This window comes from Pyrgilauda ruficollis, unplaced genomic scaffold, assembly GCF_017590135.1.
Source record: "Pyrgilauda ruficollis isolate IOZ18807 unplaced genomic scaffold, ASM1759013v1 scaffold80, whole genome shotgun sequence".
Taxonomy (NCBI): domain Eukaryota; kingdom Metazoa; phylum Chordata; class Aves; order Passeriformes; family Passeridae; genus Pyrgilauda; species Pyrgilauda ruficollis.
The window spans coordinates 2173661-2199967 of NW_024529933.1; the positions used below are offsets into that span (position 1 = coordinate 2173661).

General features: G+C 39.4%; 1 protein-coding gene across 1 annotated transcript; it reads left to right on the forward strand.

Annotated features, from left to right (window-relative positions):
* SLC13A4 (solute carrier family 13 member 4) lies at positions 1 to 26228 on the forward strand. The gene is made up of 16 exons (XM_041487472.1): positions 1 to 99; positions 5110 to 5238; positions 7838 to 7974; positions 8168 to 8349; positions 9037 to 9091; positions 10701 to 10740; positions 11462 to 11539; positions 12813 to 13003; positions 14180 to 14299; positions 17062 to 17163; positions 18230 to 18331; positions 19373 to 19470; positions 20587 to 20717; positions 21060 to 21221; positions 22663 to 22800; positions 23468 to 26228. The coding sequence occupies exons 1-16, from the start codon at positions 1 to 3 to the stop codon at positions 23603 to 23605; spliced, it is 1902 nt and encodes a 633-aa protein (XP_041343406.1). The 3' UTR covers positions 23606 to 26228.
* Positions 26229 to 26307: the final 79 nt, after the last annotated feature.

Sequence of the window (26307 nt, forward strand, 5' to 3'; positions counted from 1 at the left end):
ATGGCAGTGATGAAGGAAATTCTCCGATCCAGAAATCTCTTGCTTGTTGTCCTCATTCCACTTCTGCTGCTTCCTCTGCCACTCATATACCCCAGCAGTGTAAGTACATTTTCATTTTCTTTTTAACAAACCTCTGAGTGCAACAGATAGTCCTGCTGATTAAGTTTGCAGCATGCAAAAAGAAAGACAAAGATGTCAAGAAGCACAGATCTTAGAAAAATCAAAGACTCACATTTGAAGGACTGTGAGGGTCACTGAGAAATCATCACTAAGAGCTAGAGCTACCTTGAGTTGTGTCACAAGCAGAGCTGAAGAGTCAGGTGAAGCTAGAAAACCACTGCTTTAAAGCAGAAGTGTTGGATCTCTTTCTAAAATAATATTGTATGGAAGGGGGAACAGAACAAACACATCCATGAAATTTTCTTTAAGGAGAGGTCTTTAAAAGGTATGCTTATTGACTCTTTAGTTTTTTAGTTATAAGTGTCTATGGAGGGACTTTCAATTTAGTGTGGGTTTATAAAGACAGCAGCTCAGGTGTGGCAGGAGCTGGGGCTGGGTGACAGTGCATGGCACTGGCTGCTCCAGGGCAGGTGTAGGTGCCTTTGCTGGAACACTGCTGGAACTCTGCTGGAACTCTGACACTGGCATACACAGCAATGCAAAGGAGGAATATCCTGTGCTTAACACACAGACCAGGGAAAGGAGTGAGTGCAGCTGTGTTCCTGACACTGCTTTGGAGATACTGAATGCCTTGACCACACGGTAAAGTCCTCTCTTTGCACATCTCAGCAGTTTTAACCCATAAAATAGCAATGTTTTTCTGCCTTAGACAGGTGGTGGTGTTTAACTTAGCAAAATCTGCAATGTATTAAAAATCTGTACCTTGTCCTTGCCCACAGACCTAGACATAAATCTGTCCCAAAAGTGCAGCAATATCCATTCCATCCTCTACGCTGCTGAAGATTCATTTTTCCTTGAAGTATCAGGGGATTTATTAATACTAGTATGTTACCCAATAGAAATGCAAATGATTAGAAATTGCATAGCTGATTTCAAAAACAAAACAGTAACATTTTGTTTGGAAAATAAACCAGAATTCATAGAAAGGAAATGTTCCTGCACCACTGAACTGTATGTTGCACTTTGAGTTTTCCTGCTTTGAACTTCAATATATCTTGGCTGATCTCTTGCAGTGCTTTTTCATCTCTTTTATCTCAAGAGAGGGAATGAATAACAGACAATTGTGCTCTTCAGGGAACAGAAAGGCTCGCCCTTTCACAGAGGCTTGTTCTACAGAGGGGTTTAATCTCCCCTGATTTCACTGGAAGGGTGACATGAAAAGAGATGCTCCCTGGCATGCTCAGTCAAGGGGATTGTAAAGCACCTTATTGCTGCTGAAGCAGGAGTTCACTGACAGGATTGCTGCAAGAATTGCTGTTGTGCAGTACAAGCTCCTCTGCACTGTTACTCTGCACCTCTGCACTTCAGGTGCTGCTTTCCTGCAAAGTGACGTGAAAATCCATCCAGTGGAGATTTACATCCACTTTGTATATATGTGAGGGATCACAGAGGGTAAAGTACAGCTGACAATCTGGCCAAGAGCTGGACAAATGTTTATAGTGCTATTAAGAAAACATCTACACCATTTAAACTCAGCTGACAGTAAAGTGCTATTGTGTAGGTTTTACTTTGTTATGACCCATTGACTATGATTACTTTTTAAATATGAAGATTAAATCTGATGCCTGCTCACATGCTTGTATTTTTACAATTATGTTAAATTTTTTGTCTTTTTTATAGAGATTGAAATTACCAGGTCATTTATATTTGCATTTTTGCAGGGAATCAGCTTGCAGTTTCTTTGATGACACCAGCACATCTCTGGAAACATCAAAAGAGCATTACGTGTGTAGTGGCAGGAGAGATCAAAGGGAGCACAAGGACTCAGAATTGTTGGTAGATGCTACTAATGGGAATAAAGTCCACAGATTCTTTTATATTATTTTGTGAAAACAAATGGTTGAGTGAAGAATGAATTTGAGAAAATTTGCTCAAATTCTTTTTCCCTTTCTGGAGTTAAGACTGAGCTTGTGCCATACATATGTATGTTTTGACATACATAAATGTCTTTCAGGTCAAAAAAAAGTGTGTGCTTTACAACCTGAGGGTTTTTTTCATTCTGTCCTTATTTCCTTCATTGTTTACAGTGACATATGAGCATTTTTACTTCTTTTTTGTAATCCTTATCCACTTTTTTTTTTTTTTTTTTTTTTTTTTTTTTTTTTTTTTTTTTTTTGGTCATAAAGCCAGAGATGCCACAAGGCCTCATGATTTCAGTCAGCTGGGGACAGGCTTTCTGTGACCACTGTTGCTGTGGTCACACTGCACCCAGTCAAGGACATTTGGATGACTCCTGAAAGCCACCTGTTGGCAGAGCTGTGAGAATGTAGTACCAGGGGATGTTGGCATCTAGATATGCCAAATCAGCAGAATGGACCCTAAACAGAGGACAGGTTCTGGAGAGCCACAGTTGACACATTTTCATTTACCTTTGGTTTTATCTACACAAACTGAAGGATGAAATTTCAGCATGATCCCATAAAATCAAAGAAGTTATTCCAGAGGCTGGACTATCTCTTTACAGAGCTTAACCACACGTCTGCATGCAAGATATGCAATGGGGAAATAAGTGGGCAAATTTCTAACATAGAATTTATTCTTCCTTTTAATCATGCTGAGATCCTTGGATATTTTACTTACAGAAGTTTTATGCATGACCCTTAGTTTTAGCCATGCCTTCCTTTCAGCTCTTCTTTTAACCTAAGGGACTGACTGAAGACAGATAATTAGATGATAGTTCCTCCAGCCATCACATGTTTTCCTATTCCCTGCTTCAAGCTCTGAGGTGGGTTTAACAGAATTTTTCAGCTGTAAAACAACAAGTGAGGAAACAGTTAAAATTACACTGCCACTGCTTCAGTGTAATACTTAGTAGCTTTGGTAACCATTAATTAAATATATAAACTCTGTTCAATTAAATAGAAGAGATTAATATGGTTTCTCTTGGAAACCAACTGAGAAAATAAATAAAGTTGCCAGACAAGCCGATTAAGTTTTTAGTGGAGATTAGCAAGCTTGGCTTTCCCAGTACTTGCTTACAGTTCTGTACCATTTAAAAATGCAATTTATTTGGGGTTTTTCTTTTGTAAAATGATTACAGCCTAGTGTATAGGAAACACAAAGACTTAGTGCCCGTCCCAGTAAGGTATTGGTAGAGATGCAAATTCCCTCTGTCCTATTCCACTTTCACTACCTTGAGGTATAATGTAGTTAAACGTGACAGAACAGCAAGTTGGCTAATTCAGGGCTAAATTTCACCCTACCACTGAAGACATTTTCCCCAATATCTGACATAAATCTACCCTGGCTTTGTTGAATTATAATCATTTAATGTTACACTATTCTGAAACAGGACTCGGTGCAAGATCTGGCAGCTAATTTAAATCCAAGCTTCTGAGTAACTTTGGCTACAATTCTTGCACAAGTAAAAGAAATCGTACATATGAATCTATCTTAACTTCATCTCTGGACTGTGTTATGCCTGTTGTTATTATAAGCTGTACTGCAAAAAAAGAGATGAACATCTAAGTGTGGATTTTTTAGAGGTAATGTGAAAATTACATCTACAAAGATGAATTTAAATACAAACTTTTGATTGATTCCATTGAACCCACATCCCTGTATAATTTCACTAGCCTTTACCACCTTGTTCACAAAACTGATTGAAAACAACAAAATGTAAAACACGCTCTTTGATTTGCACAAGGATCTGCAAGAATTGTTTGTGAGACCTCTTGAAAGCTGCTTTATTTAGAGGTCATCCAGCCAGGATGGATGTATAGCATATAAAATTATATTTTAGGAGACTCAAGTAACATTTGTGAACAGTGAATTTTCTAAACAATAGCCATTTGTGAGCTGTGACTCTATATGGTGTGATGAATTCATATGGAGTATCTGGTGCATAATGAAGAACAGATAAATTTATAGCTGGAGTAAATCAGTGCAGACCTACTAACTGCCATAGAACAGCAGGTTAAGGCCAGTACAGGACTTGGCTTCAAATTTGAGAAAGGGAGAGAAAAGGAAAAACCTTTTCTTGAGGATAGTTTCTGTAATTATCACCAGCAGACATCCCCGGGTCTCTAAGCACAGAAACTACTGCTAAGTATAAGAAACTGAGCATAAGGACAAATCCAATGAGAGCCATAAATAAAGACATTTCTAAAGAAATGGACCAGAACATTTCCATTCACTGGCTGTTTTCCTGTAAGAATATTCAGCAGATAGAACTTTTCTCTATCATATCCCAGCTCCCCATGACTGCTCACCATGATGCCCTCATGTCTTTTTCAACCAGAACCTTGGACAGCAGCAAATTTGTTTGATTAGCTCCATTCACCCATTGCCTCCAATCCCGCAGGCCTGTGGTCTTCTTCCAAAGGTCTGTAGAAATTACCTGAGCAAATGAAATCAGCTAACAAATGTGTTTACACATTGCTTAAAAAAACCCCAACAAACTGAAAAACAACAAAAAAACTCCAACCCAAGTTTCCAGAACATTTCCTGAAATAACTACAAGGCAGTTTTATGGCAAATATGAATGCTCTCATCTGGTCCTGAAAACTAACATTTCCTGTCTTTGTCCAGGACTGAAGAGAAAAATATCTTGACATAACAGGTCAACGGGTCTAATCTGAGGAGTCATGATTGAATTCTTGGTAAATATTGGATTATGGAAATAAAATGAATTTGCAAATGCACTTGAAGCCATTATTTTACTGATAAATGGGCTTATCACAATACTTTTCCTTGGATTATGTGTGAAAACTTCCATTAGCATCATCTTCTGACACTCTCCTTTCAGAAGGTAGCCAAGATTTCACACCCAAACAGCTGCACCTTTGGAGGTCCCAATGCAGTCTTTTTTGGTTTTTTATTTTTAAACCCAGGCACCCACAGTCTGAGGAGTCCTATGGGTGAGTTCCCAGGGTTCCCCACAGCATGTGGTGGGGCAGTGACACTCATCCTCTGTGCTTGTCCCTGCAGGAAGCCTCGTGTGCCTACGTGCTCATCGTGACTGCTGTGTACTGGGTCTCTGAAGCAGTGCCTCTTGGGGCAGCAGCCTTGGTTCCTGCTTTCCTGTACCCTCTCTTTGGGGTCATGAAGTCCAGCGAGGTCAGACCGTTGTGTGCTTTTATCATTTAATGTTCTTGGTCTCAGCTAATTATCTGAACGAGGCTGATCTTAGTGCAGCAGCAAAGACTTGGAGGTATGGGAGGCAGAAGTGTATATTCTGTAATGTGTAACTGGGTCCCACCAGCCCCTTCTTCATCTGAAAATAGATATAGGATGTGAGATATGAGACAGGCTACAATAGCCAGGAGAGGTGTCCATCCTTTCAGCTCCTGCATCACCAACAATTACCAACACCTATTGCACCAAAGGATCCCACCTCTGCCCTCCTCAAATCCATGTGAACAGCGCCCACAGGATACACTGTCAAGTTTCCTTCCAATTTTATTTATTTATTGTGGATGCCATATAAGGCAAGAGGCTACATATGCTAAAACAAATTACCGTTTACTGGAAAAAACTAGATAATTTTGTTATCCAGGTGAATGTCTAGCCTTTTTTCAAAGCTGTAACCTACTGCTGCAGTGTAGCCATAAGTTCTCAGGCAAAGGAGTAGCTGTACGGAAAAGTCTCTATGATCAATCCTGAATTTGCTTACTTGAGGTTTTTTTGAATGTTAATTTGTTTCAATATATGCCAAGAATTTATTTTATTTTCTCTGCTACTTTTTCCCCCTGCCTTTTTCTATCTCTTTTTTGGGGTAAAGGGACAGCACATTTGATTTAAGGATGAGTAATGCAGATAAGAATGCAGAGGAATATGTAGCAAACATAAAATTGTTTGATTTCTCTCACAATCTATCACTGGGAATACCCATAAATGGATAGAAACAAGCATGAGCCGAGAGCTTAATGACTGCTTATTCCCCCAAGTTTTGCAATAAAATGAGATACATTTTCATACCAACACAATTCAGTATTTTCACAATCTTTTTTTCCTAACATAAAGGTAAAGTAGTTGGGCATTTTCATTAAAAATTCGGCACCACATTGGAGAAGGAAATTTAATGTCAGCCTGAGAGAAATTCAATGCAATAGCAAATGAAGTGACAGTAAGACTACTGCAAAGAATGTATTCTTTGCTTTAGGAACAGAAATAAGTCCCTGCATTCAAAAATAAACAACTCTGAAGTATTATTTCCAATCTGCTGTTCTGGATTGACTCTTGCCTAGAAAATTACTACTATTTAAGCTACAAATTACTCACAGGGGCTTAAGTGCATGAACCAGTGTGTCATATATATGTATGTTGGTATTAATGAGACTATTAGCATTCACTTATTTCTCCAAAATGGCTTTGAAAGGAATAAAGGAGAAAAAAAAACAGATTCTTCATGCTGCTGGTTTGATTGATTTCCTTCATTCACCTCATTATTTTTTGAAAAGGTAGCAGGAAAATAAAGAAAGTTAATGAGAAAGAAACCAGTGGAAGAAAGCCAAAAAGGTGATATTTAAAAGTTCTGGCACACAATTATGATGGCCGAGTCTATTTAGTTACCATAGGGACTTATTAAATAAATGTCATTAAATATATAACTTGTTGCAAATTTCACAAAATAACATTATTGTCATTCTTGCATTTTATGGAGAAGCATCAGTATAACTGAGGACAATGGAAAAATTATTGTTTTCTCTGATCTTAATAATTTTAAAATGCTGGCACCTACATTTCATTAGAGAACTAGTTTTAAACTGAAGAAATGACATTTTTTTTGAAAAATATTCCAGCAACAGCCTAGGAAGGATTGCATCGAAATGAAATGAAAAATTTTGCTAGACCCCAAGCATCTCTTTGTAATTCTTATTTTCTCCCATTTTGTTTGTTTTTACGGAATTAAGTGTGTATGTTTGAGTAAGAATTTTATGGTTTGCTTAATTTGTCATTTTTGCAGTTGCTTCACAGAATATCTTCTCATATTTTAGCAAGATCCACATCCACAATTCCTGCTTTGGAGGTGGTGTCTGAATATTTTCCTGAGCCAGTGATGGTTTTTGCTCATTGTCTTTAAATTAAAGTTCTTATTCTTGAAACTTTTCCTTCTTTTCCTGATAAAATGGAAATGGATTTCCAAGGTGACAAGTTTTGACACAGGATTTGTGGTTCACTGCAGCAATATACCAGCCCTTTTTTATTGCATTCAAAGAGCAAGTCCCAAAGGACTTTTATTCTGATGCAGGAAGTCCTAGGGATGCCGCATTTTTCCCAAAAGCTGAACAAGACGAAATAAGTATAGGCAAGATAGACAACAATACCTCCAGAAAGAAAAAGCAGATGAAGCACATGAATAAGCTGCCTTCAGTGCACTTTTGTCTGTGCTTGTTTCCATCTGAGCCTAGCTGAGTATGACTGACTCACTGCAGGCACTAAACATCCTGCTTGCAAATATAACATTTCTCTTGATCTCTTCAAAACTCAGAAGCCTATAAACAATAGAAGATAGAGCTTTATTTGTAAGCACAACAAGACAGAGCTTAAAGAGAATGTTTTGATTTATGAATTCTTTGTTTTCTCCAGCTCCCTGTCATTCTCACCTGAGGGAGCAAAAATGCACTATGCTATATTTCTTCTCATTCAGCATGCTTTCTGTGTAGGGTATTTACTGCTTTTTTACCTGGCTGCTTCTCCCTGGCCCTTAATGCAGGTGGCTGCTGAATATTTCAAGAACACAACTTTGCTCCTCATGGGTGTGATTTGTGTGGCAGCTTCTGTAGAAAAGTGGAATCTCCACAAGCGAATTGCCCTGCGCATGGTGATGATGGCTGGAGCCAAGCCAGGCATGTGAGTGAACCTTTGGCTTTGGAGTAGTCTGAGGCTGAGAGCAGCAGCTTGAAACCACTCTGATCTTCCCATCTATGGGCAAAATCTGCCTTGGTTTGGGACATTTTTCATACCCATCTTTCAGAGTTTGACAGCTTACAAATCTTCCCCTCCTTTTTCTGCCACCTCCGACTCCCCGTGTTCTGCACTCCAGGTTGCTCCTTTGCTTTATGTGCTGCACCACGGTGCTCTCCATGTGGCTCTCCAACACCTCCACCACAGCCATGGTGATGCCAATTGTGGAGGCAGTGCTCCAGGAGCTGGTGAATGCTGAGGAGGAGTGTGAGGTCATCACGACTGCAGGCAGCACCATTGCTGAAGAAAACAAGCCAATAGGTATTTGTCAGTATTGGCATTCACTCTTTTCTCATTTGTTTGTCAATGACCAGACTTGTTGATACATATTATTGAAATTCTATCGAGGTCAGATCTGTCTGACTTACATTGCTAAAACCGCTGATATGTACTCTTCCTTTTCATATTCTGATATTCCCTTCAAAAAATGAAAGGAAATTTTAGAAAAGATGGAAGAATAGGAGTTGGGAAACTTTATACTGAATCAGGGCATCTGCTGTAGCTGTGTGTCATAAACTCTTGGTCACAGGATTTTACAGGATTGGAAGGAAACCTTTGGGACTAAAGTCCAGGAAATTTAGAAGAGGTTTAGAGGGTTTCTCTTGACAATCTCATAATAAAAAATTGATAAGAGCTCTAAGGTTCATTTGGTTCATTCCTTCCCAGAAGAAGGCGGCTTAGGAAGAAAAGAATCTCTCTTTTCTCTCACTTTACAGTTTCCAGGCTGAAAATTATTTCATCCAATCCTGTCTATTACATGTAGGTATCATAGTCCTTTAATTGCCAGATGCACATGATCAGTGCAATACAAAATAATAAAATGCCGCATCAAGAGAACACCTGAGAGTGTTTGGACAAGATTTTGTTAGCAGCAGCTCCTCCAGGTGCAGTGGTGTGAGCTCAGCTCAGTTCTTACCCCAAGGGCTCCTCTCTGTTCCTCTGTTGCAGGTCTCGGTGAAAAGCACGGCCAAGCTTCACTGGAGCTTATCTTCATCAATGAGGAGTAAGAATGAACCCTGTACACCAGGACTGGACATTTGAGCCCTACACAGGTTGCAATGAGATGAACCCAGGAGTAGAGCCAGGAAGGGCAAGCAAAACCTTACAAGTGAATGTGTCACATGTGACTGACAAGGAAGGCTTACATGATAAATGGGATAAATGCAATGGTCTGGATCTCAGTAAAATTTTGCAGTATTCATTTATTTCTTAAAACTATGGATATTTTAGGGAGAAGGAAAATATTTCAAGGGGTTTGAAAGCTCTTTTGAAATCTGAGTTTGTGCTGTGTAAGAAAGTGCTGTCCACAGGTTTTTATTCTGTTCCCCTGAAGGAACAGTGATGAAGAGGATCCAATTACAGCACGGGCTGCCCACAGGACATATCCAGAGGGACATCACTTACAGAGCATTCCTGAAGAAAGTTTGAACTGCCTGCATTCAAGAGAGATGAGAGTGGAGGGCAGGGGGACGTGGGGGGAGGGAGAACCCACAAAAAAACACCCCTCCTCCCCTACAAAATTTGAAGAAGATTTCTTTAAATATAGACTAATTTCTTCAGATATTTGAAACACCAGTGGTTTCTATTTGGGGAAGAATCTAGTGAGGGAAAGGTATATCAAGTAAAGGAATAATTTCATTGTCAAATTATCTATTCAAGACATCAAGGCATCAATTCAAGGCATACAAGACAGTATACAAAGCTAATGTTCCAAAAATTTATTATAGGCCAATACTGAGGAGCATCTTATGAAGTGCAGGAATGAAATTGCACAGTCCCTTTTTGAGCTCCTTCTGTATTGTTTTCAACTGCTCAAAATAAAAGAGAAACAAGTTTATTTAAGTTTATTATACACAGTTTTATTATAAACAGGTTGATGACTTTAAGTTAACTGGCAAGATTTAAATAGTTTTCTCATTAGTCTAGAGACTATTTGGTTTCTCCAATATTCCCTCTGTTATCTCTTTTTATCCCAGCCATATTTTCTATGCAATATAGAATCAAATCTTCAGGTCGACATTGTGCCATTAATCCCTTTAACCCCTATCAAAGAGTATATGAGGGATATTTCAAACAGAACTATTATTAAAATAGGATTACTTGAAAAAGAGCTTTGAATTTGGCAGGAAAAGTAGTACATCTTTTGGAAATAAGTTCAATGGATTGTTTGCATGATCCACATGCCACACAGGGCAGGTTTTAGGGAAGGCTTTAATGTGGTACAGGTAGGTACTCAGAAATGGCATTGGAAAAGTTGGCAGAGGAAGAACTTGACTAGAACAGACAGCAATGGTGCTGGATTGCCTGGTGATTCACTCCACAGGGAATGAAGTCCTGTCCTAGAATGCATTAAATACTACCAAGAAAATAATCTTTTCTTGCATGGAGGTAGAACTCCACTGTTACGCAGCTAGAGATTGAGCTATGAAATATAATAATGACTTACTTTTTGGCTATGAGCCCACATAAGAGGTTCTAGTAAGTGGTATTCAGTATTCTAGTAGGCACTAGTTCTCCTGCAGATGTTGCCCCTCCCACCCATGATGTGTGCTTCTTGCAGAAGCTGGATGAACAGGCTTTTTTAAAGCATATTTTCCTTTCTTTGTTTTTAGTGCTACTACTACTGACTTCAGCTCCTTGATGCACTCAAAGGTATTGTCATAGGTGGTATCTTCTGTGCTATGCTGTCTCCGAGTGCAGGAACCAGCAGAGCAAAATGCACGCAGCTCTGAAAAAAACTGATGGTCCCTTTATTTCAAATGTATGGTGGTTGTTGGGAGAAATTAGGTATTGCCGAATGTCCTGCTTTGTGTTTAACCTGTCAGCCTGCTTGCACAAATCAATTGGGGAACATTATCTCCGTAACAGCAACAACAGAAGTACAAAACAATAGATGTCTGTTGTACTCCTTGCTGGAGACCCTGAGATCCAGTCAGAGAACTAACAATTCCATATGGTTTCCAGCAAATTCAGATATAATCTTTTGTTGTTCCAGTATTGCCAACTTCTGAAGCTGAGAATTCTCAAGTTGCTGCAGCAGCCTGTACATATCACAAAATCACAGGCTCAAGGGACCTGTTAGAGTCTCCAACATGACAGAGCAAGACCTAATCTCAGCATAATTTGACTTTAAAATCACTTTAAAATAAAATTAAAAAAAAAAAAAGCAGGAGGTTTAAACTTTTTTTCCCCAATGTAAAATTGACAGCTGATATTAGTGGGTTGGATTTTCTTGTAGTTTTGGAGCCTTTTTTTCTTTTTCCTTGTTTGTCCCCAAAGCCTGCCAGCCAGTACCTTTACACAGCGTCACAAATTCACAAGTGCCCCTGGGAACACAAGAAAGGTTAATCCAAAGGTATTTTCCTCCTTGCAGAGTATGAATGGTGTGCACATGATAGCCAACCCTATTGGAACAATGAATTCTACAAGCAATGGGCAGCACCTACCTCAGGTAAGGAAATGTTAGACTGGGAGTGAGGTAAAAGACAGATGTGAATATCACCTGCTCCCTACTGTTTCATATTTGTTCTTTGAAAGGAATCATTCTCCATTGTCTCAGCACAGCCACAGCTTGGTCCTTTGCCAGTTGTTGCACCCAGCAGAGGTGTGTTCAGAAAACCCTTCCCCAATGGCTGGGACAATTCATTTAGCTTTACATCCACTAATGTGATCACGAGTTTCCTTTATTATTTGACTGTAATAGCCACTTTGTTTCTGCAAATCCTCATTGGAAAATAGCCTAACTCAAAAATAACAACCCCTGGCACAGAAAACCCTACTCAGAATGAAAAAAGCAGACCATTAATCTGTTCAGCCACTTTGTTAGGTACTCTTAGCATCCACTTCCTTTTTGTCTTCCAAAATATCCAGCCTCAAAATCCTCCATTAAATCAATTCATTCCAGTATTTCTACTTCTCTTGAGGGGATCCAAGAAGAGATTGCTGTTTGGATGACAATTTTGTAGTGTCCTAATGGCATAAGTTTATGTCCATAAAAGAAGAGGCTAAAATCAACACAAGAATTTGCATTCACAGTTCAAAAATAAATCAAAATAAAAATTGGTAAATGTAACAAATCTTTCTGAACCACTTGCTATCTTTTTCCTCATTCTTAAATTACAGGTTGCATGAGAACTGCCTTGAGGTACTGTACAATTTTTCCCAATATAAGGACTTCATCTACCAACACAGACATTTTCCTGTGACTGATATGAAAGCTTCTTTTGGAGCAAAATTTTTTGGCATCTTTTCCTTCCATATTCCCATTGCACAGCCTTTTCCATTCCATTTTGAGATTCTCCAGCACTCCATTCCTAATTAGAGACCCTGAGCTGGTTTAAGTGTGAAAAGTTCACCAAGCCTTTGTGTGGTGGCTGCTCTAAGCCTCAAGGATTATGGATTCCTTCTGCTCAGTGCTGGCATCCCGTCCCTGCAGCCCTCAAAGGCTTTTGGTATCCCACTGATATTCCAGTGAGACCTGGAGCTGGCCCAAACCTTAGCCAGAAGTCTGATTACTGCTTATCCTACATTTTTGTCATAGACCAAGCCATTTTAGGCCCTGGGACAAGTTTCCACAACTGATCCCAGTAAATCCCTGTAAAGAAAAATCTGACCTTTCTTACACAAACCTGTTGCTTCTCTGGGCCCCATATCACTCTGGCATTAGAGCAAGCTGGGCTGCTGTTCTGATCACCTGCTTTTCTTGTGAATATGTCCCCTCACAGGCTCAGATCCTGGTCCTGCCCCCCGAGCCCTCAGACCTCGGGCTGAGCAGCAGGTACCAGTACCAGAGCAGGCATGACCACATGGTCTGCAAATGCCTCTCGCTGAGCATCTCCTACGCTGCAACCATCGGGGGGCTGACCACCATCATAGGCACCTCCACCAGCCTCATCTTCCTCGAGCACTTCAACAAGTAAGTGGCACTGGGATTTGGTGAGAATCATTATCATCCTTGTGGGTCATTTCCCACCTCAAGGAGCCCTAGGAAGAACACTCTCCATGAAGGAAAATCTATTTCTTTCTCTACTCTAATGTTATTACCAATGGTTAATGTTTGAAGGTTACTACATGCCCATGTCTTTCTCTCATGCAAAGTAAACACTCCTCAGTGTGGGAGCATTGAACTTTCTCCAGCAACTTCTTTTGGTTTGACATAGTGATTATCATGAAGGCATCAGGCACTCTAGAAAAGTAAACACTAAAGCTATGAAGATAGAGCAAAGAAAAAAAACACTCACAAAAGAAATGTCATAAAAACAGCTGCTGAACATGTAGTGCAAAAAAATCCAGACAACCAGCGTAGATATGTGGCCTTATGCATTTGCTTCATGAGAAGATGAGAAGCAGCTCTCTGATCACCAAAGTATTTCCTTTATCACAGGCCCAGGGTTCTCAAAGACATGAATGTTTCAATGTCAGAAACATGAATGTTTTTCTGTCAGGAGACTGGTGGCACTTCTCAAGCACAGAAACACATTCAAGCTCAGATCTGATTCTGACCATCTTCTACTACCACTACTGCCTTGATATCTCTCATTTCTCTCTCTTAAATGGTGGTAGCACAGAAGACTAAGTTCAGAAGTCATGCTTAATCCAAGGATTTGGATTTTAAAGAATTTTCCAAGATCTTGCTTTTATGACAGCTGCACCAAATGCACACATCCAACATCTTTGTCAGAGCAGAGCAGGGCAGAATGTAGTATTTTAGTATCAATATTTGTGTGGCCCGTGAGAAAACATAGAAAGAGGTTCTGGGTGAAAACATCCTGAAGGCTGCCAGCCCTAAAAGGGGCTTTAATATAAACCACAGGTAGGGATGGAGTTTCACTTCAGGTATCTCCAAGTCTTTTTGAAGCTGGCCAGACAATCTAGACCATCTGGTGTTAAAGGTTTGGAGAGCTACACTGTTTGTCTGTTGGTTTCACTCTGCACAGGTAATGCAGCTGTTTGAAAATGCAAACTGATGGAATTTTTCTCTCACCCCATGACAGATAAATATGCCCATAGATGTGTTTGCAACTACATCTGTTGGAGGTCCCTGTCCCTGTACTGTTCTAACTTCTCACGAATCCTCTTTTTTAATTTACAGCCAGTACCCAAAAGCTGAAGTGGTGAATTTTGGAACCTGGTTTCTGTTCAGTTTCCCCATCTCCCTCATCATGTTGATGCTGACTTGGTTCTGGCTGCACTGGCTGTTCTTGGGCTGCAAGTGAGTGAAAGTTGTTCAAGACATACAGATTACAAAAGCAGGGCATCTGCAGCTCCTCTCAAACGTTCTCATAAAGAAGTTTTGACTGGCAAATGACAAAATTTAAGGCACAATTTCCTTCTTCTTGCCAGAACAATTACCAGGGGAAATCTCACTGTTTAACTGCCCTGAATAGACAGCAGTGTAGAGTCTTGCTGCTTGAGATTGAAGTGCCCGGGTATTGCTGATGGAAATCCATACTAAGCATTCAACTGGTTTGGGGTTTTTTTCACTCTTATGACAATGAAGATTCCCTTGTGGACCAAATATCTTGTTATAAGTCCTTTCGGAAAAGCACAGTTTAAAAGATTAATAGAAAAAAACTGCAAGTAAACAAGTTACTTTTCAGATCTGCCTCCAGTTCAATTAAATTAACATAAAACCAATCAAAACTAAAGGTAAATAGACTCCATATATATTTCTCTTTAAGGTGGGACTCACAGCCCAAGAGACAAATACATTTAATACCAGTCCCTAAGCCCCAAAATAAGAAAAAGTTTCAGTCTTCTAGTCCATTTGTACCACATATTGTCTTTACAAAGTTAATGAAAACTGCCAAATGTGTGCATTTAGAATGACTTTGTTAATCTGCATTGAATTGTGATGCAGACACATTTACCCTGAATTAAATTTGCTTAATTTGATTTAGTTCACTCTTAAAAGTAAACTGAATTGACATCATTACTTCACCCAGGACAATGAATAAATTGATAATGAGTTCTGCTTGCTGCTGACCTTGACTAGATTTGAAGAAGTAATTTAGAGGTGAATGGCTCCATTAAAAGGCTAATATAAATTCCCTCTGCCACACTTTTTTTAATCTTGAGAAGAAACAGGTCCTAACATGACCCTCAATTAATTTGGTTTGGAAAAAAATTGAAATTCCACGTTGCATCCAAGACTTCATGCTGATTAATGTTGTTCTAAATAATACCAGAGACTAAAGCATTATTGACTTTTTGAGAAGTACTAGTTGATTCCTTAATCTCTGACTTCTATTCACTGCACTTCATTAAAGAACATATTATGTTGGGAACTGGGTTTCAATTCTCTGCCTTCACATCCTCCTGAGCCTGGAAACACTTGGAATATGTTGAAACAGCTGCCTAATGCTTCTGCATAAATGTTTAATAAATTCCTGTAATGTTATTTTCCTAGGAAGCCCTGTGCCATCAATCTGTTATTGCTTGGTTTAGCTGGAATAGCATTTCAGATTTTAAGGCCCTAGACCAGGTCAAGGGTGAAAGAGAATGGACTCATCAAAGGATCATTGCCAGCAAAGAAGAGCTAAGGGTGGAAGTTACTACAGAACTGCCCCTTATAAACCATATAGCTCTTCTCTTCCAGCCTGGAGGGCTCTTCCAGCCTCATCCCTCCCTACTGGTAGATTTTACTAAAGTCTAACAGCAAGATTTGCAAGGAAATTTAAAATATCTATAGATGAAGAGCAACTCTAAGTGAGCTAAAAAAACCTGTTACATATTTGCCCATGTGAAATGCAACCCCTGGTTAAGTCCTTCTGTTGGCCAGGCAGGGCCTGTCTAGATCTTGAGCAATGCGAATTCCTTTGTGAGTCTGGCCTTAAGCAGATACACTGAGGGAGATTGCAGTCCATGGTTTGGCCAGTGCTACAGCTTGGGTGCCTAGTGAGGTACCCAATGAGATATTGAAATAGCAGGAACCATAAAAGCACTTATTATCACCTTAAAGAACTATAAAAGTTGTGCTGCCGTGGTGCCTGCGTCACTGCTGCTGTGTCTTGTAGACTGGCTTAGATCCTGTTACACCTCTGTGTGACAGAGGGTACAGCTGGAGTGAAAAAGGAGGAATCTGTGGCTCAAAACACAGCTAGGTAACACTTCTGGAAAGAAGAACAGGAGAGGGTTAAAGTGAGCTTGAAAGCATCTTAATTTCAATTAAGAATGTCCATGCTTTCTTACAGAATGAAGGAAAACTGAATAAACTATGGGATTCACTTAACATCCATACAAGTGTATAGGAGGCTCAATATATCCAGCTAGGAAACATGTTTTCATGTTCCTAGCAGAAGTACAGGCATTTTTCACCTGGACAAAACACCAGGCTAACTCCCCTGGCCACTGTGGTGCTTTTCTGGCTGTGCCTGATTTATAAACAAATGTTATTGTGACAGTATGAGCAGAAGCAGACAGATCTCATGGCAGCTAATGGGATCCCAAGCACAGCTTTCCCTCATTATGAATCCTGAATATTCAAAGCAAATATGGTCTCAAAAGCCAGAGCAGACCCCAAATATGTTGGATAACCCTGATCCAGGAAAGCATAGTTAGCCCATGAAACATTTCTATTGATAGCTGACCTCTGTCACAATCTCTCCACGTGATGATAGACACTAGCTGTAGCTTTGGGAGGTTTCTGGCAGCTCTTTGAGGGAGCCTACGTTGAGGGAGCCCAGCTATGGCTCAAGATGGCTCAGTGATACCAATTGGTAGTAGTCAGAGCACCCTGGGGACCTTCCAACTATGTCTAGAATTGAATCTTACAAGAACTTGAAACCAGATTAATGAAATAGCACACGCAGTATTTTCCTTTCCCGTTGCCATCACACCTTGCTTCAGTCACATCTTCTCCCAACAGTCCCTGATACCAGAATTTTCAGTCTACCCCATTGCTGGGGTTTTTTTTTTTTAATTACTTCCCCCCCCTTCATTATGCCCTTGCCTAATTTTATTGTGCTATCTCAGTTTTAAAGAGACTTGTTCTGTGAGCAAAAAGAAGAAGACCAAACGGGAAGAAATGTCAGAGAGAAGAATTCAAGAGGAATACAAGAAACTGGGAAATGTTAGGTAAACCAGACTTGCCTTCCTTGGGAATTTGTCTCTCATTGTCTCCTACTGCCCTCCATGTTGCCTTGGGCTCATGTAGCTTATTCTAAAACTATCAGCTCTCTTTCCTCCTCTCCAGTATAGAAATAGAACAAAATGCAAAAATGAACTAAAATCAAAGACTTTGTTACAAGCATGTGTGCTAACATGCAACTCATTTATTTCTGAGGAAAAAGGGAAAAGAAAGGAAAGATTTGAGTTTATTCCAGGTTTGTCTTTGAACCCTAAAGGACCCCTTCTCCTAATTCAGAATCATACTTATTTTAGTGGATATAAGTTCAAAAAAGGCTTTTTCCTATGCCATGGGTTGTCCAACTTTCCCAGTTGCCCATGCTATTTATGCACGATGGCAAGAAAATCTTGAAAAGATTATTTGGCAACATTTTCATTTTCAAAAGGGCTGATATGGCACAGAATTCCTTCTTCACAAAACATTTTTGTGCTGTTTGACTGAAATATTGACAGATCAACTGCCTGAATACAATAAACTCTGAAACTAAACTGTTTTTCAGGCTGTACCTAAAAATGAAATCACTCTTAATTTAAATCTATGCTAAATTAAAAATCCTCAAGCCACCTCAAGTATCCTCAAGTCACCTTGTGTGCACCATCTGTGCTAATTTGTCATTTGCTCTTAGGCTTTCTATCCTTCTAAAATATGCAAGAGAATGTGTTTAAAGTGGAATGCTACTATGAACTTCACTTTGTTAACACATTTAATCAGATAATAATGCAAATATAAAACAAGCATTTAGAAATATTTTCCTTCAGGTCTTGCCCATGAATGATAGCATTGCAAATACAGATGGATATTTTTAGCCTATTTCTTACTGGGTTTAGATGGTTCCCAGCTGGGAGCCAAATCTAGAATTCTTTAATTCAAACTAATCTTCCTTGCTATTTTTCATATGCTTTTTATCCTTTTTTGAAGCCAGTTTCTACTTTCTTACTTCTTCTGGAACTTGCTCTTGAGTTTTCAGACAGACCTTGGAATTACTTCCTTGCTTTCTCTGTTTTTTATTTCTAGCTATCCCGAGATGGTGACTGGATTCTTCTTCATCCTGATGACCTTGCTTTGGTTCACTCGTGAGCCTGGCTTTGTACCAGGATGGTCATCTTTTTTTGAGAAGTGAGTAAAATCCCCATAATTACTGCACAGGAATACAACTTTGCTTCTCATGACTTTCTACAACAATTTTTTCCTGCTTAGACATCATCAGACACATTTAACAAGGCAGTGAAAAATGGAGTCTTTATTCAAAAATTAGGAATTTTTTTTCTTAAATCATATTTTTTTGTATAGTGAAAAATTCCATTCTTTCTCAGTATTCAAAGTGAATTAAGTAGAGAAAGTAAATGAAACCATTTCAAATGTAAAAGAATAGGAGGGACAAATTTTGAGCTTAAAACATTTTAGTGCATTCATAAAGAAGTTTTCACTAGAATATATTGCAGTGATAATTGAAATTAAAATTTTTGACAAAGTGTTTTATCAAGAAATTGTCCATTCAATTAAATATTGCTGAGAATAGTGACTAAAGCAAATAATTTTTCTTTTATTTTAAATAATATTGAAACAAATTATATTAAAGCTTACTATAACACACTTTGCACATCAAAGAATAAGGGATTTGAATGTAAGTTTTCTTTATACTGCCACTATATAAAATTACTTTAAGTTTTCATTCAAATTTTGACAGAAAAACAATTTCTAATACTGTGATTTTCTGATGATCACTGGAGTTTGGTACTCTTCAGAATATTTTTGCAGAAAGAGTTTTAAACATTTAATTTAAAATCAATCTACAGTTCATTTCTAAAGGATCACCTGGGTTTGGCTTTTCCCTAGAATGTGTTACTACAGTAAACACACTATTTTTTTGTACCTCCAAGTTAATAGATTTGTAAACCAAAAGGGATTTTTTTTTCAATCAGAATATTTAAAATTGTTGAGCTGTGACTGAAGTTGCCTACCAGAGTCAGTTTAATAAATGGAAAAAAATCCAATTTGTACCCTTGATATGCAGGCATATTTTTCTAGTAGGCTGTTAGTATGACTTCAGATGAGGGAATACAACTGTACCTGCAGAAATGTGCTTGGAGCTATGTACCTGGTTTGGCAATGTTTCTGTTAATGCTTTTTATGAAAACATTGCTATTTATTTCTTAGGAAAGGTTACCGGACTGACGCCACTGTCTCTGTATTTCTTGGGTTTCTCCTTTTCTTGATTCCAGCAAAAAAGCCGTGTTTTGGAAAAAGGAGAAAAGGTGAGGAGATTGCAGTAAGAAAGAGAACTGGTACATTTTTCAATGACTAGTTGTTTGTTTTTTGCGGGTTTTTTGTCCGTAAAAATTCCAAGAAGATACTTTTATGTTGGAAAGTCAAGGTTCATCTTCTCCTCTGATACCAGCCCATCCTACATCACATCCCTTTTTCCTTTGCCATAATTCATATTGTCTCATCCAGAGGATGACAAACAGGTCTTGAATCTGCGACTGCCACCTCTTCTGTGCTAGCAGAGTAATTAGACTTTAGGACTGAGGACTGAGCTTTAAGAAAGGTTTAGATGGAGTTCCATATTAAAAAACTATAATGCAAAATCAGCTCAAGATAAACCCCAGTAAAAAAATTAGTCATCACTTATACAGTGGAAGTCACTGTAATATCTTAAGATAAATATTAAAGACATCATAGAGTGCCAGACAATGTTCCAATTTTGTGGAATGCTTCTCTCACAGTCTTCTTGATAATGAGATTATTTCACATTTGTGTTTGGGTAGCAATCAGCGGTTTGATCAGTTTGCTGCACCAGTCTTTCTGCAGTGCTGTATGACAGTAGAATTGTCTGCACAGTCTTATGTAAAGATTATAAATATATAGAAACATATATTTTTATGCTGTCATATTTTGTACAGGTTTTAGGAAAATATGACACTCCTCCTTTTAGAAAATACTCAGACCCTAAAAAAACCCTAATGTCCTCAGATGAAATCTAGGGGCCTAAATGTCCTTTATCCAGCATCATGGCCTACTTCATAGCCTTTCTTTGATAACATAATCCCATTGTAACACCATCTCTGTGGTCTACAGATATATGCACATGCATATCACAACACAGCACACAGTCCCTCAAAAAGCTGTAACATGAGAACACAGGGGTTTACAGCTATTTACATTAACAGAGCAGCCAAGGGAAAGTCAGGATGTTTGGAATTAATACACTGCATTTTTTGAGACCAGGCTATCCAGAGAAACAGGCTATGCCTCTTTGCCTCTCTCTCAGATAGTCCCATGCATCTTCAATCATTTCTATTCTTGTCAAAAATGTGAAAGTCTTTGCAAAAAGGGCAGTAAATACTGGTCATACACTTTATTTCATATAGGCGATGGTGAAAAGTCAACAGAAATTAACACACTGAAGCCCATCATTACCTGGAAGGACTTTCAGAGGACCATGCCCTGGGAGATTGTAGTGTTGGTTGGAGGAGGTTATGCCTTAGCAGCTGGATGTAAGGTACTGGTGTAGATTTTTTTTTTTATCCTCCTTCCTAAACATATTATTGACCTTTTATTCCTTTGTATGCTCCCCAATTTGGATTTATGATGTGGATACTTTAAATTTTGTACATAATGCAGTAGGCAGCACTCCCTGCACTCAATATATGTCTTTCTTGCTATTTATTAAACACTGCAGTAAAATTTAGTTTATTGAGCAAAAGGAAATGCAGAAAGCATTGTCCTGAACTTTGTTTATTTGCTGGTGGGATGCTCTGATGTAAACTGCCACGGAAAGAAGAATCTGTTTGACAAACATACCAAATATTTAGTAATTCTTGTGCTTCTGTCCTTTCCCCAGACCTCTGGCCTCTCTACATGGATTGGACGTCAAATGCTCTCCCTGAGTAGCCTTCCCTCCTGGGCTGTAACTCTGCTGGCTTGCATTTTGGTGTCCATGGTAACAGAATTTGTTAGTAATCCAGCAACCATAACCATCTTTCTGCCTATTTTATGCAGTATGGTGAGTTAAAATAGTGATATTTTCAGTCTGTTTTTTCCTCACAGGCTTGTGGGAATTTTCAGGATGTCAGGGTCTTGGCACTCTGTCCACATGAAACCCAGCCTCAGTTCCCAAGCTACTGTTCTGTAGTCTTGAAACTAGGAACAAAAACATAATTGGGCAGCCAAAAGCATATTTTAGCATCATGGAATTTATAAGAAAAGGTGACTATGGAATTAACAAGTTAGGTGAATTTCACATGAAGCATGAGATGCTTTTGCCAATGTTACTTTAAATGTGTTGTTCACTACTTAGTAGTCACCTGCTCCCTACTTGTAAGAAAAGACTGGAGTGCTGAATTTTATTTCAGATTTAGAAGTGTTCAAGGGGTTGATCTGGTAAAACATACTGTATTCCACCATGGAAAGCAGAGATGTTTGTAAGAGTCAGAAAAAAATCAGGATGCTATTGACAAAGGTAGAAGAAAGACAGAGTAATTTAATTTTATATTGGAATAGCAGTTACAGAAAATTTCCTTTTTTTTTTTTTTTTTTTAATGTCATGTGAAACTTTTCTGTCCAAGAATGGAGGTTGTTAATCATCTTTCCCTATTATAACTATGTTATGAGATTGTCCCAAAGCACATTATGAGAACAGTTCTGAGTTAATATTAAGATGTGGTCAGATCACAATATGTAATTGTGTTTCTGTGGCTCAGTAGTTCAGATATGCTTCTGCTCCATGCAGAAAGAGATTCTCCTGAAAAATATTTAGAGCAGTAATCTACTTGTAGTGTGAACTGCCATCTTAAGGCAGACTCTTTTCAGATTGCAAAAGTAACCTGGAGACACTTCCCTCCCCAAAATGATAGTAGCCCTGTTTATCCTTCCCTTTCCCTCTCATATAAAACTTGGCCAAAGCAATGAAAATGGAAAATTTTATCACCACTGAAAACTGCATCTTTAGCACACTGTAAAAAATATTCCATCATCTCTGCCTTCTCACCATGCAAATTGGATCATGAACAGCTGGTTCTCTTAACTAGTATTCAGAGGACATCACATAATGGTCTCAGCATATTCAGCAACTGGAAGAAGCAAGTTCTTTGTGTTAACCTGTTGTGACTTCTCACGGATGAAGAGTGAAGCAGCAGTCAGTGTTAAGGTCCACAAGACACAAAACAGAATGACACAGAGAACAAGTGAGAGAAAGAGCAAACATGTCCTAATAGTAGCAAACTCCACCCTCCCTCAGTGTGAAATGTCTCAAGAGAGATCCCTGGAGCATGACCAGCTCAAAATTATGGCATTGCTCTAAAAAATCCAACCAACCAAAAAATACTTTCATGCTTAAGTTTAGAAATTAGGCAGGTGTGATTCAGCAGAGAGGGTCCTTTCATAGTCATTGCCAGCTGTGACTTTTATTGATCAGGTGAAACACCTCTCTCCTTCTGTTCTTCCAGTCAGAAACCCTGCTTATCAACCCTTTATACACCCTGATTCCTGTTACCATGTGCATCTCATTTGCGGTGATGCTGCCCGTGGGTAACCCTCCAAATGCCATTGTCTTCAGTTATGGGCACTGCCAGATCAAAGATATGGTGAGTCTTGGCACTGGGTACATCCTCCCATGCTTCATGCAACTCCAGCACCTAATCCCACATCAAGATGATGATGATGATGATGATGATGATAATAATAATAATAATAATAGCATTGATGCAATAATTACTATATTGCTGCTAATATTAAGTAGTGATGTCTGAACTGCTCTTACGCAATAGAGCTGTCTGATTAAGAACAACCACAGATCTGCTGTAGGATGCACACACTTCTTATTTGTATTTTTTTAATAAATGTAATGGTCCAAAGAGCTTTAGGAGTATACAGTCCTGTTTGCTCTGACCTACTAAAACAAGCACAAGAGAGCATAAGAAATTAGATTTATCATGTAGCTCCACAGCAAGTCATGTATCACTCTGTTATGTGGTTTAACTCCCCATTCTGATTATCTGATTGAGAAGTCCAAGTGACAAACTAAGCAGTTCACAATTAATTGCATCAGTCTCTAACCTGAATATTCATTCCCAAATACTCCAACATATACCCTGACACATACACTCTCATTTATGCTTTTTTTCCTCTAGAAATCACTATACATAAATTATCACACTCTATACGAGTCAGTATAAATACCACTGCTTTTTTTTTTTTTTTCCCTATGTTAATTGGTTTCATTAAGTTGCTCTGATGCTTTTGCTTTTGCAGGTGAAAGCTGGCCTGGGTGTAAATCTGATTGGCCTGGCTGTTGTCATGGTGGCCATCAACACGTGGGGAATTAGGCTCTTCCAGCTGAACACCTTTCCAGAATGGGCAGCAGTCAGCAACATCACAAGCCAAACGTAATCTTCAATTAAAAAAAGAGCAAAAGTGCAAGACCAAAGCAAGCTGGGACAAAATATTGAACCTTCATTTCACATATGAAAGAAGGAAGCGTGAATCAGGATCTGCTGTAAAACTGAAGAAAATCCACTGGGAGGTCTTCTCCAACAGCTTTTCAGTTCTGAAAATCAGCGTGAGTTAAAAGGAGAGATTAGCTTTGCTCTATTGTTGCTTTCTCTGGGATACCATAACTCCTCCAAAATTCACTCCTCCAAGTTATTTCCCTGTAGCTTTTTCATGCCTTAGAGGAGTTAGGTAGGACTTGTATGCAGGACTCCAGACAAGTACACATACACTGCTGTACTTAGCAGCAGCAGATTCAGTCCTACTATTGACTCCTACACTGAAGGTAGGGTGAGCCTTACTCCCAAACCCAGAAGAGTTTTATAAGCCTACTTCTTTTGAAGGCTAATTTTTCTTGGTTTTTTGAGATGAGTCATCATTGTTTTGCAAACACCATTTTTCCACCTAACTTATATGACCTGGACAGAAATCCAGCTACCAACTACCAGTACAGTGCTTCAAAGGGATAATAGAAACCTCGAGAGGAAGGAGAAATCTCCTTGCAAGGAGAATATGGGGTTTTTTCCACATAGCACTAATAAATAAATTTCCAGTATTGCAGTACTTGCAGTCTCAGCTTTGGAAGGAAGAGTTTCAGAAACAGAAAGTTTTGTTCAAGACCTTCTTCATCATTACCGCAGTGGGAGTTCTTTCAGCAGGGGAAGCTGTTACCAGCAAAACCATATCAGGCAAACAACCCCTATCACTCTCCTGTCTCTTTGGCTGCTGTTTAATTATGCACTGATGATTCCCTGCCTGAGAAAGTCTCATTCCTGATGGCACTCAGTGCTGCTCCAGTAAGAAGGGAGAGGGCTGAAGTGGAGTGGTGCTGGTGTATCTCCCCATCGTGTGCCTTCACTTGAATCTCACATCCCCTGCTCTCTAGCAGCCCAGAGAGCAGGAACTTCAAATGTAGGAAACTGTGGCATAAAGTAAATAACTATCAAGCTAAAAGGCCAATCTCTTTATCTCTTATCAATAAACTGAATGCCCTGCTTTCCTCACTGGATCTCTGTGACACTCATTAAGTCTTCTCATGTATTATGTCTAGTTTTTAATAATTTCTTTAATGTCAATACATTGAAACTGTATATTAGAATGATTGACTCTCATGTAATCACACATACACTTTAATGAATTTTTATGCTTTCCACTTTTAATCTAGGCTCTCTTGATGTGAATGTATTCTGCAAAAATAAAATGTCAATAAAATAAATTATTCACTACTGCACATTCTGGTGCTCCATGAGCATACAAATTGGATATATTTCACCCATAACCCAGCAAAACCTTAGAGAAGCAGTGTTGAGACAGCAGCAGGTTTTGGTTTACTGCTTCTGTCAAAACACATGGATCCCACAGACTCATCTTGGAAATAAACAGGTACAATAAAAGGTCTCATGCTGGCAGAAGGGAGAAATATGGGAAAAAACCAAAAAGCATGTCTTAGCCCTTGTTCCAAAAGCAGGAAGCTGTATCCTTTAGCAAAACTATTTTGCTATTCCTGGTAGTTCCTGTAAATTTCATTTTGAATAGCAAAGTGTTTAGGTGCATCTGTCACTTAAAGCATACCCATGATCCTTGATGCATAAAACAAGACCTCAGCCTCACTTTTTCAACTCTTCTCCCAGCTCACCTGTTCTTGTGCTTCCCTCACCCTGAGCCTGCTGCCAGCACCCAAAGCTCAGGGCATGCAGAGCCTCCTCATCCTTTCTGCTCCCCTCCCTGCTCAGGGTGTTTTCCTGCTCCTCAGAAGAGGCTGCTCTGAACAGGGACCCCAAAATGCTGCTCAAAGCAGAGGCACGCTAGCCTCCCCTGACAGGAGCTCCATCCTAAAGCCCCAGGAGCAGGAGAGGAAGGGCTGCAATGTCTGTTCACCAACATGGGCAACTTCCTCCAGGACAAGCACTAGAGTGGGTGGGCATGTCTGCAATACCAACAGTTTTGTCCCTACACACAGCAAGCAGAACATCTCTTTGTTCACAGTGCCTAAAGTTACCTTTGATCATTCCCCCCCGCCAAGACACTTTCTGGCTGCTTCCTTCCCAAGGCTTTAGCTGCTCTGCACCTTTCACTTGCACTCATCTTCTAATCCTTTTCACTTCACGCTTCATCCACCAGCATCTTCCAATTGCTTTGCTGCTCAGCAACAAATCACTCTCTGCCCTCCTAATGCTGATTTCTCAGCTCTGCTCAGCTCCCACCACATCTTGCTATTCCAGAGATTTCCCAGGGGATATGAACACGGGATGTTCTCATTTGTGAGAGACCAGCAGCTAGCATTCCATCCAGCCTTAGGGAGACCTGGGATTACTCACAAATCAAACAGGGTGCCCAGCAGTGCTCTTCAGTAAGAACAGCAATAGCAGTAGGTAAATGAAATGGCTCGGTGCTCTTGCACATCTCAAACAATATTTCTTCAGAAGAGTTTCCAGGAGGCTCTGGTGTAACTCGTGTCTCTGAGATTGGTACAGAGGCATTTGGAGTGGCCTCAGGCAAGGACTTGCTCCAACAGACTGTTCCTCCTGTTTTGGTGCTCTTGGCATGCTTCCACATTCACAGCTGCTGGCACTCGCCACTGCCATATCCCACCAGGTAGATGC

Bases quoted from the DNA above. Each gene is read 5' to 3' on its own strand.
- SLC13A4 (XM_041487472.1), top strand. From the start codon at position 1: ATGGCAGTGATGAAGGAAATTCTCCGATCCAGAAATCTCTTGCTTGTT. The intron at 100-5,109 runs GTAAGTACATTT...TTGTCCCTGCAG, and splicing joins CACTCATATACCCCAGCAGT to GAAGCCTCGTGTGCCTACGT. The intron at 9,092-10,700 runs GTAAGAATGAAC...CTTTGTTTTTAG, and splicing joins CTTATCTTCATCAATGAGGA to TGCTACTACTACTGACTTCA.